Below are 14,657 nucleotides of genomic sequence, written 5' to 3' on the forward strand. Positions count from 1 at the left end.
ACCCTTATCTAGACGACTGGCTCCTGAAAAGTTCCACGCCGGCTCTTCTTCGGAGCCATCTCTCGTTTCGCCTCAAACTGCTACATTCACTGGGTCTACAGGTCAATTACAAGAAGTCGGTCCTCAATCCCACTCAGCGGATTCACTACCTGGGTGCCTCTCTAGACTCCGCAAAGGCAAGCATGTGTCCTTCGGAGGAGAGGTTATCATCCATGCTTCAGAAATGCCACAAGCTTCTCAACACCGCATTTCCCACAGCCAGGCAAGTGTTGTCTCTTCTGGGGTCGATGGCCTCGTGCATTTACAAGGTGCCCAATGCACGTCTTCACATGCGACCTCTGCAACAAGAGCTAGAGGATCAGTGGTCACAGAGGTCCGGCCGCTGGGAAGATCTCATCTCCCTTCACCAAGCGGCCAAAGACTCCATCAGGTGGTGGATGAAACGCTCCAATCTACTTCACTGCGTCACTTTCCTTCAAGCACCACCGACACAGACACTGGTCACAGATGCCTCCATGCAGGGCTGGGGTGCTCATATGGGCCAGCTTCAAGTACAAGGTCTCTGGTCCAATATCGAACAGAGTTATCACATAAACTTCTTGGAGCTACGAGCAGTCCATCTCGCTCTCAAATCCCTGTATCCGTCCCTCCAAACTAACCATGTGCAGGTTCAGACAGACAACACCACAACTATGTTCTATCTGAACAAGCAAGGAGGCACCAGATCACGAGTCCTGTCTCTGGAGGCTCAGTCCATCTGGAGATGGCTTCTGGCGAGAGACCTGTCAATCATCGCTGTTCACCTGCCAGGGACCCTGAACGTGCAGGCAGACGTCCTCAGCAGAAACTTCGTCGAAGTGCACGACTGGGTGCTCAACGAAGACGTCGCTCAAGAGATCTTCCGGCTGTGGGGAGTACCGGACATCGATCTTTTCGCAGACGCGGAAACAAAAAATGCCCCGTCTTCGCCTCCAGGTTCCCCCAACAGGGGTCTCAGGGGAACGCACTTTTGATCAGCTGGTCAAGGACATTGCTATACGCTTTTCCTCCTCTCCCCCTCATCCCAGCTGTGATACAGAAATTCTACAGGGCCAGGACTCGGATGATCCTAATAGCCCCGGAGTGGCCACGTCAGTGGTGGTACCCGGACCTACTCCAGCTGTCAGAGGTACCACACCGGAGGTTGCCTTGCCTACCGGACTTGCTGACCAAGGACAAGGGGAGAGTGTTCCATCCCAACCTCCCCTCCCTTCGCTTGACGGCATGGCTCCTGAATTCATCCATTACGGACATTTAGATCTTCCACCGGAATGTATGAGCATCCTCCGGGAAGCAAAGCGACCCTCTACTAGGAAGTCTTATGCTTTCAAGTGGAAGAGATTCTGCATTTGGTGTAGTGATAACGCCCTTGATCCGATCCGGGGTCAAGAACAGGTTATTCTCCCCTACTTACTGTACTTGGCGAAGTCTGGGTTAAAGTATTCTTCCATCAGAGTCCACTTAGCTGCTATCACAGCTTATAGGAAATCTCCTACCCAGACCTCATTCTTCCAGGTGCCAGTGGTTAAGGATTTCTTAGAAGGGCTTAAGAAGGTATTTCCACCAGTGAGGTCTCCTTCCCCTTCCTGGGAACTCAACATTGTTCTCTCTAAGCTGATGGGAGCCCCTTTTGAACCGATTCATAAGGCATCCTTGCAGCATCTGACCTGGAAGGCTGCCTTCTTGGTAGCCATCACTTCTGCCCGCAGGGTGAGCGAAATTCAGGCCCTCTGCTGCAAGGAACCTTACACGGTTTTCCATGCTAATAGAGTGGTGCTCCGTACTCATCCGAGCTTCCTGCCCAAGGTGGTCTCGGACTTCCACATTAATCAGGTGATCAAGTTGCCCACCTTTTTTCCTCAGCCAACCACTCCCCCCGGAGAGAGCCTTACATTGTCTTGACCTCCGGAGGGTATTGAAATTTTATCTGGCTAAGACCCTTCCACTTAGAAAGTCCGACAGGCTCTTTGTTAATTACGGGCCCACGAATACCGCGCTGGCTGCCTCCAAGAGGTCCATTTCTAGATGGATTGTCTCATGTATAGCTCTGTCTTACCAACTGTCCCGTAAGGTTCTGGAGGGTAGACCTAAAGTACACTCTACTCGAGGGAAGGCTTCGACTGTAGCTCTCCTTCGCAACGTTCCCATGTCTGAAATTTGCAAAGCGGCTACATGGCGCTCAGTACATACTTTTACACGCCATTATTGCCTAGATTCAGACGCACAGGCCGACGCCCAGGTGGGGCAGTCCTCTTTGAGGAACTTGTTTGCATGTCTGCTATGTTAATGTGATTTTACTACATGTTCTAAATGCTATAGTGCTCGTCCGCGAGACTTTGGGTATGGGCTTGCTACTCTATTCATAGATTATGACTATTGATGAGTATCCCCTGGATGAGAAGGATTAGTTACTTACCTGTAATCCTAGTTCTCATCCAGGGGTATACTCATCAAAGTCATAAGCGACCCACCCACCTCCCCGGACGAGCATTGTTCTCCTTAAGGTATTGTTTATGGAATGCAGATATGCTCAGGTGCGAATGCACCGCCAAAAAGAACTGGGCCAACTGCCACCTGTAGTGCATCATGGGAGCAGGGGGTCTCCTGCAGGTCTTAAAGGCACGGGCCCCCTACTCTAATGCCTTAAAGGCAAGGTGTCAGTTTTCTTTGTTTCTTGATACTCTACTGCAGCCTACAGGCGAATGCCTACAATTAAAAGTTTGCTTTATGGCAATAAAGCATTGCTGTGTTACAATTGGCTTGGTGCTTCCTTTTTTCCTTATGGGTTAGGGGGCACTGCTATGCAAACCTATGTAATTTACAGCATTGCCATGTTTGAAACATTTTTAGGCTGCATGTATATGTTTTCACATATGCATATATATGTATATATATGTATTTTCTATATGCTCCGGGATCCCGCACATGGGCGGGGATTATTCATAGATTATGACTTTGATGAGTATACCCCTGGATGAGAACTAGGATTACAGGTAAGTAACTAATCCTTTTTGTTGCCTTTGGATGACCTAAACTGAGGGCTTGGTGTTCCGACCGCTTCCAGACACCCCCACAGGATATGTCAGCCGTTAGACCAGCTAGATCTACAGTGCCACTACCACCCCCCTGTATCTTACAGTGGTGTAGGCAGTTTCTGGCAACCACTGAACATGACATCCCTGAGGAATCGGGTATCATAGAAAACAGTACAATACGTTTTTCTCAGACACTCGTGCCTGCTTACTCTTAGAAAATACACAGGATGACAATTAGGACATTTCAATAAGTATTTATTGATCCAGCGACAGCCTTGTGTAAAGCATATGTGCTGCAACAATCAGGAGACAGTAGCATACAAAGAGATTGCTGCTACCAATATAGTAAATAGTAGATCCATTTCTACCATAGTGCTAATAAGATGAACATAAGCAGGTCAGAAAAAAACAGTAGCACTTGCATATTCATAAAATGTGCGCCCTAATTAATTTGCCTGAATGTACCTAGCCTAGATGTGTGTGTGTAGCATGTATATGCGTATATCTAGCTATTTATTTATCTATATAATTTATAGAGCGCACACCCCAACCGGGGTGTCTCCGCGTTGTAACAGCCCTAGACAACCAAAACGGTAAAGATCAGAACAGTGAGGTTTTTAACTTTTCTGAAGGGTAGGTAGTTGGTGCAGGGACGTAGGTGGATGGGCAGTTGGTTCCACAGCACTGGTGCCAAATAGGAAAAGGATTTGCCCCCCAACCTTGCCTGTCTTATGCGAGGTATGTGTAGGAGATCTTTGGACGCTGAGCGGAGGGTCCTGGAGGGAGTGTATCTGACCAGCTTGTCCGTCAAATACCTAGGCCCCATGTTGTTTAGGGCTTTAAAGACCATACAGCAAATGTGAATGGGTAGCCAATGCAGTTTACGGAGTAGGGGAAGTGAAGCTGTTCTGGGTGGGGCGTTGGTCACTAATCGGGCTGCTGTATTCTGGACCACTTGTTGTCTGTTTAAGGAAGATTCCTTGGCTGAGATCAAAAGAGCATTACAGTAGTCCAGATGGCTTAAGACCAAGGCTTGTATCCGGGTTTTTCGTGTGGATAATGGGAGTAGGGGGAAGACTCTGTGAAGAAGGCTTAGTATGTGGAAGCAGGCCCTATTGTTTGAGGTAGCATGCTACTCCAAGCTTAACTTCTGGTCAATTTGGACCCCTAGGTTCTTTAACACTTGTTTTGGGGACAGGGTGGGTCTAGTACTCCTGGCCACCAGTTGGGTGACCATCTTGTTACTGCTTCTTTGAATAACATAATTTCTGTTTTCTAAGCATTCAACTGAAGGAAATTGTTCCTCATCCAATCAGTGATGGCTTTCATGTCCTCCGAGAAGGTAATCTGAGTGCTTATGTCATTCTTGTCAAAAGAGAGAAGCAGTTATGTGTCGTCGGCATAGGAAATTGGTATGAACCCTATGTTTCTCAGTAGGTGCGCAAGCGGTGTAACATAAATGTTAAATAAGGTAGGCTCAAACATGAGTCCTGGGGCACAGCTTTAGAAAGATTGGTGGTCTGTGATCTGAAAGGACCGAGGATGATGGTTTGAGTTCTGTCCGCCAGAAAGTCAGTCAACCATTTTAGTGCATTCCCCTGAATGCCTATATCTCTGAGTTTCTCCAGCAAGATCTGGTGGGAGATGGTATTGAATGCTGCAGACAGGTCGAGCAGTATAAGAATCACTGCCTGACCATTGTCTGCTAGCATTCGGATGTTGTCTGTGACGGTCACAAGTGCTGATTCCGTACTGTGTCTAGGTCGGAATCCTGGTTGTGAGTGGTCGAGGCAGTTGGAGATTTCTATGAATTCGGACAGGTGTTTGTTAATGTGCTTCTCCAGTAGTTTACTTTGCAGAGGGAGTAGTGAAATTGGGCGGTAGTTAGTGATGTCATCAGGTGGAAGTTTGGCATTTTTCCTGAGGGGCAGGATCTGAGCTGCTTTCCATTCCTTGGGGAGCCTGCCTTCCTTTAAGGAGCTATTTAATATGGAACAAATGGGGGCGAGCGAGCCGGTGGTCTTGGCTGAGATCAGGTCTAAAGGGGAACCAGATTTAGTCATTTTTAATAAAGAATCAGTTTCTACAGGGGAGAGCATGGGAAATTCCTCTAGTTTATATGTGTTAGCCGAGGTTCGGATATGTGGCTTGATCGGGAGCCATTGGCCGCAGTGATCTTGTAGATGTTATCTAGTTTTAATGTGAGATATTCTGCAATATTGTCTCATAGAGTCTGAGATGGCACCTCTTCTGTGTTGCTCGCTTTAGGGTTGGTGAATGATTTGAGGACCTGGAATAAAGCTTTGGGAGAGCTATCTGCCTTATCAAGTAGATTTGCAATATATATTTTTCGGGAGATTTTCAGGCTGCTATGTTATTTGATCTGAGCAGATTTGAATCTTTCTTTGTCGTGGGGATCATGTGTGCGTCGCCACTGTCGCTCTAATTTCTTGCACTGGATTTTTTCAGTCCAGAGATTAGGGGTGTACCAAGGAGTCTGAGGTTGTTTGGAGGCCTCGGGAGATATTTTCAGAGGTACCAGCATATCTAATGGGGTCTTTATGCTTGCCTCAAAGGCTATTAGACGTTTTTCTACCGTGACAGAGTTGGAATACTGTGGTGGAACAAAGGTGTCTTGGAAGAGAGTGGGAGTCAGTTTGTGCCACTGTCTGTAGCTCCTAATAGTTTGTGTTTTGGGGGCTTTGTGCTCTGTAGGTGAGAATGAAGGACCCCGTCTCCGCCTCGAGGATGACTACCCGCAAGGGATATCAGACCGCTGCGTGTTGAAGATTCAGCATGTAGGACCTTGTGTCAGCTTGGAAGGAATTCTCCCCCAATTTGTAGAGGGGAGTGAGGGTCTTTTATACTAAAGTGGTCACTTCAGGGTTTCTTATAGAATCGATATGTTTTGAAGACAACCATAAATGTTTTTGAAACAATCATGAATGTTTTCCCAAACAAATGCGATCATGTACAGCTGGCTGTTGGCCAAGGATGAAAAAAGTGGTGGCCCTTATACATAATAATTATACTGTGCCAGAGGGCATGTTTATATACGTCAGGTACAGGGATTATGGTACAATACTTAGAGCCTGGTGTTCAATAGACAGGAGCAAGCTACTAGGTAAAAGGTCACCTGTTTAGAATCGTTATTGACATGTGGATGGGACAATGTATGTACAAATATGGTATACATGACAGGGCTATCCTAAAGAAAAATGCAGAGTAGCCCCATAGCTGACACTTGTAAAGCAGATACATGGTGAACTCCACACACCTTCACAAAACATTACTGTGTGGACATCCTGGCACACCAACAAGTTAGAATAAGACAAATTGTCTTAAGGGCTCGGTTTCAGACAGCAGCACCATCACTGGCTGACCACCAATATAGGGAGTACTGTTTTACAATCTATTCAAGGGGTGTGTATATTCAGCCACACAGGCTACAATGGTGGAGTGTGTTACTTACCCTGTAAGCATCTGTTTGTAGAGGATAGTGCTGTAGATCCACATGCACCCTCCTCCTCGGGAGCCTGTGGTTGCAACATATCCTCACTTTTAACTTTCTCTTTTATATACACATCACATGCATTGTCACCATACTATCCAACTTACTACTCCATACTTAGTCTGCTCCATATTTACTCTGTGTGGACAACAATCTAACAATAAAATCAGTGCCCCTGCACATTGGCAGGTAAAGGAGTCACACAATATCTTGTGACTCAAAAGACCTCTTCGAACAAAAACAAGTTGCAATCAATTGAGCCTAACACTAGGTGGCATGAGTCTGTAGGGCTTGTGAATCTACAATGCTACACGCGATGAACAGATGCTTACAGGGTTCTTTATTATGCTTACCTAGAAGATGAACCTTGAATCAGGGGTCAAAATGTTCTAAGCTTTCAGGCCTCTGTTCATAGCAATGCAGGCATTTTTCCAAAAACCTATTCTCCAACTGTAAACCTTACTCTGACCCGGCTGTGGGTCTGCCCAATTACACGTTATGTGTTAGCATGATTGTTTAATTTTGAGTGCCGGACTACTTAACATTTATAAAGAGGAAATATTTCTGGCTGCTGTCAAGAAAGCAACCATCGCAACTGTACCTGGGAAGGGCTCGTGACATGGCGCGACTACTTCTAACAAGTCTTGGCAAGCCTCTGCTTCCCAGACCACCTCTCCCCCAAAATCCTGACTAGATCAGGAGTGCATCTCATAGAGTGAGGGTCTGCTCATGGTCTGGAATGCCACAATTTCAGCCAAATTAGTATTGGATGTCATAAAGGTAGGCTATTGGATCCAATTCTGAGAGCAACCAATAGAAGCTTTCAATGCCACTCCGTAACACCCTCTTCATCATCAAGCGCTGCATAAGTTGCAAACATTTATACACTACGCTTCAGTAATCCCAGTACCAGAGGAGGAAAAGATCCAAGGTTGATATTCAATATGATTGTTAGTACAAAATCCTTCTAGGGATTTTGATTCAGGGTTGGACTTGAAGAAATTAATACATTGTGCATCAAAAATCATTTAAGATGGTGACTCTGCAGCAATAATTCCAATTATATTGCTGGGGTATTATCTAACATTGTTAGATATACTGGATGGATACCTACATGTTCCAATTGATTAGAAATTTCTGAGATTTCTAATATTCTTTGTCATTGAAAGACATTTCCAGTTTGAAGTGCTCCAATTTTGCATAACATTGGCTCCAAGATTCTTTAAAAAAAATGATGGCAACATTGGCAGCTATTACACTCTAGTCATTTCCAAGTATATCTGTATTTAATGTACAAGATCATTTGTTCCTCCTATTTTTCTAGGGGCTGCAAGGATGTGCAAGAAATATGTAAAACTCTCCAGTCATATGGATCTCTTCTCAACATGCAGAAGGCACAGCAGCTGCCAACACAGCAAGTGCAGGTTTGCAGATCACTTTTCCAAATGTTTATAAGTGGTCTATTCCTTACCAACATGAGAAGACAAAAACATTTGCTGTGCTCTAAAGTTAATAAAGAGAACAGAGGCTTAAGCATGCGACAGGTTGATAGCGGAGAACCACACAGCAGCTTGATGATGAAACTACCATGAGACAATCTGCAACTTCATCTATTGGTTCATCATCTTCAGGGGTGGTCCTCAACATTCGGAAGCTACTCATCAATGATTCCAGTAGCACGGTGGATCAAACAAGAACTTCGGTGGTTGCTTGGACAGGAAAATATAGACCTGCATTCTCTGTTGATGGGCATTAGGCCTAACAAAAGGTGCAAGTGGTGTAAGAGGGGGTAAAGCCTCAGTTCAGGGCGATTGTAACTGGGAAGAGACTGACAGCAGTTCTACAATCCTTATTCAATTTTTTTGCTCCTTTCCAACTACCTGACTAAGTTGCCCATCCCCCCCTGTCCCCTCCCTCCCCCTCCCCCCCCCCACCCACCCCTGGCCACGATCTTCGATGCCATTTTCATTTCAGGAGTGTTTCCTAAACTTTGGAAGAACCCATTGATTCTTCCACTGCTGAAGAAATCTAACTTAAATGTATTGGACCCGAATAGTTGTGGGCCCATCTCCAGGCTCCCCCTCCCAGCTAAGCTGGTAGAAAAGGCCATGAACACACAGCTGGCCGGGATTTTGGAAGATCCTCATTTGCTGACTCTTTGGGGTCTTCGTTCTGGTTCTCATAAACCTTCGGCAATCATGGTAGAAAAGGGAGAAATCTCGTCTAGATCATGGCTGTCTGGAGGATATAGAGTCATCTGATAGCTTTGCTTATAGGCCTCTCCTCCTGCTTCTGTGCCCTCTCATAGAACATTTAGCATGCTCACTGTTTACTTCCTGCATCCGAGGCGAACTTGCACTTCCTGTCTCGAGCTTTGCATCCCAAGTGAAGACTTGGCTTTGCTATTGTGCCCCAGCAGCCTCTTCTTTTGTGCCCATCCCTGTGTTTCTTCGCCTGCTGTAAGCGTTGTCCTGTTTCTTAGCAGCATCATGAACGCCATATGCAACAACTTCAGATACATTGAAATTTGGGCCAAAGGACTTTTTTCTGTTTGCAAAAGGGACTGTCTCAGAAGCCGAAGCAATGGTCTGTTTCTGCTGGAAACGTTGGGTAAGAGTTTTGTGCCTGAATATATACACATTGCACCCAGGGTTGTTTTAAGTTCCCAGTCCGACCCTGATTGCACCCTAGGGCAGACTTCCAGTCTTGCCAGCTCTTCTACACTGCCCCTTAACTCGCCCTTTTACAAAAAAACAGCATTTAAACTCGTAGTTGTGGTTTCTGCATTTTCTCCAGCCACAATACAACACCAAGAATGCCGCCAAGCCAGGCCTGCAGCGTTCCTTCTACCAGACCTGCAGGAAACTGCCTTATGGTGTCCACTTACACCCGGGAAGCAGGGTATTCCATTTGAAGTAAGTCAAAGGGCCCTCTTGCACTGTATGAGAAGCCCTGATAATGCAGAGTGCTCACTTTACAAGTGCTAATTCACAAAAGCAGCACTGCTCGATCTGTTGTTAGAGGACACATTTCTGACAGTGGTAGGGGCACACGTCCAGTTCTGTGTCCAGCTGGCGCAAATCCTTTTCTATGAGCGACTTGCAAAAGCATCACAACTGACTTATGCGGATATCACCAATACGCAGGATGAATCCATTCTACTCTGGGAAATCCCATTATGTGCAGAGAGGGGTAGGGCAAGGTCAGTGCTAGAGAGTACCGAGGGGTCTGTGCCCACATCCAGCTTTAGATACTCTGGTTAAACGTAACACGGCTTAACCGTAACCGCTGACTGAGACAGAATGGAGAGGGCATGCTACATGGTATGAAGGTTTCCCCCAGTGCTCAGTTTAAATTGACTCAGGTTAACGTCAAAACGTCAGACTGAAACCCAACCTGTTATTCTTCCAGAAAAATCTGAACACTCCTCTCAATCAATCAATCAGGGAAATTGTAAGCGTGCTACTCACCCGTGAGGGTCTCAAGGCACTGGGGGGGTGGGAGGGTCAGCAGTTCCGTTCAGCCGAAGAGCAAAGTCTTGAGAGTCTTCCTGAAGGCGTTCAGGGAGGGGGTGCATCTGATGTTGATCGGGAGCTCGTTCTAGGTCTTGGCCGCGATGTAGGAGAAGGATCTTCCCCCCTGCTTTGGCTCTGCGGATGCATGGGGTTTCGGTGAGGACGAGGCTGGTGGATTGGAGGTTTCCTTTGGGTACGTGGAGGGTTATTCTGTCGTTGAGGTATTGGGGTCCGGTGTTGTGTAGACATTTGTAGGCGTGGGTGAGTATCTTGAAAGTGACTCTCTTCTCGACGGGGAGCCAGTGGAGCTTCCGATGGTGTTGGCTGATATGCTCGTGTCGAGGGATACTGAGGTGTTATGTATCGTCTGGAGCTTACGGAGTAGTGACTTGTTTATGCCGGCGAAGAGGGCGTTTCCGTAGTCCAACCTGCTGGTAATGAGTGTGTGGGTGACTGTTTTCCTTGACTCGGGGGGGGGATCCATTTGAAAGATTCACGGAGGTTGTGGAGGGTGTTGAAGCAGCTGGAGGCGACGGCATTGACATGCCGGTTCATGGAGAGGGAGGAATCGAGTACAATGCCGAGGTTTCTGGCGTAGTCTGTCGGGGTCGGGGGGCTGCCGAGGGCAGTGGGCCACCAGGTGTTGTTCCATGCCAGTGGGGTGGTGATGAGGACTTCTGTCTTCTCCGAGTTGAGTTTTGGGCATCTTTTGCTCATCCAGGCTATGATGTCTTGCATTCCTTCCTTATAGTTGAGTCTAGTGGTGGTGGGGTCCTTGGTGAGAGAGAGAATGAGTTGGGTGTCGTCTGCGTAGGCTACTATGCTGCAACCGTGTTGTCGGATGATGGTGGCGAGGTGGGCCATGTAGATGTTGAAGAGGGTTGGGCTGAGCGATGATCCCTGTGGGACTCCGCAGTTGATTTCCGTGGGTTCGGAGCGGAAGGGTGGCAGTCTGATCCTTTGGCTTCTGCCGGTGAGGAACGATCGGATCCAGTCGAGGGTGGCTCCTTGTATGCTGGCGTCGTGTAGTCTGGCAGCAAGTGTGCGGTGGGAGACGATGTCAAATGCTGCTGACAATCAAGGCTGCAATGTGGCCATGGTCGAGGAGGGTGCAGATGTTGTCTGTGGCAGCGAGTAGGGCGGTCTCGGTGCTGTGGTTGCTGCGGAATCCGGATTGAAAAGGGTTGAGGACGGCGTTGTCTTCGATGAACCTTATCAGTTGTGCGTTGACGGTCTTCTCAGCGACTTTCGCTGCAAAGAGGAGGAGCGAGATGGGCCGGTAGTTCTTGAAGTTCGTCTCATGTGCCGAGGGCTTTTTGAGCAGGGGTCTGACTTCTGTGCGTTTCCAGTCATCAGAGAAGGTGCTGGTTTCGAGGGTGGTGTTGATGGTGCGTTGTAGTTTGGGTGCGATGGCGGTGGTGGCTCTATGGTAGATGTGTGGTTGGCAGGGGTTTGTGGGGGCCCCTGAGTGGATTTCTTTCATGGTTGAAGTGGTCTCTCCGGTTGTGATCAGTGTCCAGGAGGAGATGGTGGGCTGGCTGGCGTTTCCGGAGCTTGGGATGGCAGCTGAGTCTGGCGAAGCTCTTCAGAAAACATCTTAAAGATACATTTTTTCCATTCTCTTTTTAATATTCTACATCTATCTGCAATAATACCCCATCTTCCTTTAACTAAGACATCACCTGATCACTGCCCTCAGTAGACTCTAAAAGCATACGAGGTCGCAACACGTCATCAGCGCTATATAGGCACTAAAGATCCACACTTTTTAAACACTGTTACATTTCCGAGATAAATAGCAGATGTTTCTAAAAAAAACCTAGACAGAATGTGACCTCCATCACGTCATTCTTCTATTCAACTGTTTTCCCTAATAAGACACTACTACAATGAACGTTTACAGAATATTTTCCTTAAGAAAGTTGCATGAATTAGTGTTATACTCACCTTTTTTGAATTAATGTAACCCTCTTGATGAAAAACTTTCCAATGCATTTATAAACTGATTTGCGTTAATCAACCCTTCTTATTAACTTGCACTCACTTGTTGGAGACTGTTTCCTTCCTGTGTGTTTCTCATAAACACTAATGGATTTGATTATGACTTTAGGCGGTGCAAGGTGGGCGATTTGCCGCCGCATTGCCAAAAGTCGCCACCGCCCACTAGAATACATGTTTTTTATAGTCTTGCAGGTGGGCTGCGTGGCGGTCCCACGGTGGGGCTGTTTAAAAGGTTCATGGTGAGTCTAAAGCAGCACTGCTGCAGAACCACCAGTGCACGTTCCTGCACAGGAAGAAATGCCACCCTGTGGGGCATTTCATTCTGTGCAGGAACTGGGGGTGCAGAAACAGGGGGTCCCTCTGCATCCACCCCTGTGCACAGGTGCCTTTCTTTCCTCACTGCCAGCCTTTTCATGGAGAAAGACCCTCCATGACAGCGCTGGCGGGGATGAAGGTCAGAATATGCTGGGTGGCATCTCGGGGCACCACCCAGCATATTGCGGCCCTCAGATCACCACGGGCAGCTGCAGTGGTGCAATGGCGGTCTGACTGTTGATATCCTAATAGGGCGGTTGGCCCCCAGCAGTCTGGCAGTCCTCGGGCCTCCAGACTCGTTATTAGGGCCCAAATAATAAATACGATTATTTTTGGGAAAATACGTATTCTTTTTAAATTATCCTTGTTTTTATTAGCGCTCTGATTATTTAGTACTCATTGGAAAATGAACTGTTTTGAACCAATCATGCTTATGTGATGATACCCTTCTTAATAATAAAGCGTAACTTGGTAGTTATTTTTCATGGTACTATTTCATGGGCAAAGAATGGTACTGGACACAAATTTCCATTTCTGGACTGCATTCCCTTTCTCCGCACTAGCAATCCAAAGAAAAAGCTGATTGTCAACTACTTCTACCAATGTAGAAGCTGGTGGCCCACCTGGAATCCAATCCAAATGGGTAGTCCCTTGTCTTCCTTAAAAGGATGTGGTGGAGAACTGAAACCAGGGAGCGTGCTGAACTGCCTCAAATGAAAGCGTGAGTAAAAATAACAGGGGGACCCGATCTGGTAGCCTAAGGACCTTGGGTAATTACTTATTTTGAAGAACAAAGGACCTTAGCATAAGAGTAGATAGTGAGAGCATTTCGACATAGACTACAATGAGCGCTATGGAAAGTCTTCCAATGTCCAGCCGGACAGAGGAACATTTATTCAAACAAATACACAGGGAATGAACGGAATAAAGGAAACAGCAAAAGGTGGAAAAAAGGCACAATCCTGTACCGAGCTTGGAAGGAAAGGAATTGAAAGAATGGAAACAAGAACGAAATAACAGGCAAAAAAATTAATTAAAGAGCAAAAGGTGGCTTACATTACACAATAATCTTAAGTAAGCTCATACCAGCAAACATCACAATATGATTTACACAGTGGTTAAATTGCGGTGTTGCTAAACAAGTCGACGTTTCGATCCCTAGCTCTTAATACTGTGGCGGACTGGCAAGCCCAAGTGGGCGAAGGCACTGCGGGAATGGAGCAGGGAGGAGCCAACAAGCAAGGGCTGTGGGGAGCCGGAGCTTAATGTAGTAGCCGGAAGCCCTAAAAGTAGGGCTTCCACCTACGCCCACTTGGGCTTGCCAGTCCGGCAATCCTCGGACCCGGACTCCTCTCTCTCCCCTCGAGGTCCGTCCTGAGACACTCCCATGCCTCCCTCCTCGTATCAGGCACCAGCAGAGCCGCTTGCAAGGCTGTTTTTTAAAACTTATCAGGCAACAGTTCAAATTCTAGTCCTGATGATGATCCCACAGTATTAAGAGCTAGGGATCAAAACGTCGACTTGTTTAGCAACACCGCAATTTAACCACTGTGTAAATCATATTGTGATGTTTGCTGGTATGAGCTTACTTAAGATTATTGTGTAATGTAAGCCACCTTTTGCTCTTTAATTAATTTTTTTGCCTGTTATTTCGTTCTTTTTTTTTTTTTTTTTTTTAGGTCCTCATCTCACCCATAAACACCTGTGGATCTTATGAAGCCGCTTAAACGATCTGTGGGGAAGGCACCGCCCGGCTTACCACATATGTTTCCAATGGTCGACCAGTCCCATGTTTAGTGTAGGTATCTGGCGTAATCATTGGACCTAAGTATTTAGCCGTACGTTATGGCCCCAGCTCATAAAAGGATGCCAAAGATTGGTAGATTTTTCCTCTACTCCGCCATATTCCAGACTAGCCATAGCAAAGGTAGCCTTAAGCCAATCTTCTCTGTTAGGAGGATGAGGGTCCTTCCATCTCTTACATATTTCTCTGCGTGCAAGCAGAACCAAATATAACAGTAGACCTCTTTGTTGTTGTAAAGCCCTTGTGCAAAATGAGCCATCATCTCCAAAGAAAATCAATGACATATTAACCTCGATGTTAGACTTAAACACATCTTTGAGGATGACTCCAATTTCCTTCCAGAAGGTCTTTATTTCTGGGCACTCAAAAAATATGTGGAGGTCGTTAGCTAGAGGAAACTTACACCTTGGACAGTTCGGGGTTGGCGCTGGGGCAAA

At 46.6% G+C, this 14,657-nt stretch overlaps 1 protein-coding gene across 1 annotated transcript in view; it reads right to left on the minus strand.

Annotated features, from left to right (window-relative positions):
• Window positions 1–4,504: 4,504 nt before the first annotated feature.
• Window positions 4,505–14,657, minus strand: part of LOC146783426 (uncharacterized) — an 86,810-nt gene continuing 76,657 nt past the window's right edge. Inside the window, exon 5 of the mRNA XM_085632833.1 lies at window positions 4,505–5,112. Coding sequence (XP_085488959.1) covers window positions 4,505–5,112 — 608 coding nt within the window. The remainder of the gene's footprint in view (window positions 5,113–14,657) is intronic.

This window comes from Triturus cristatus, chromosome 11 (genome assembly GCF_964204655.1).
Source record: "Triturus cristatus chromosome 11, aTriCri1.1, whole genome shotgun sequence".
In the NCBI taxonomy this organism is placed as follows: Eukaryota; Metazoa; Chordata; class Amphibia; order Caudata; family Salamandridae; genus Triturus; species Triturus cristatus.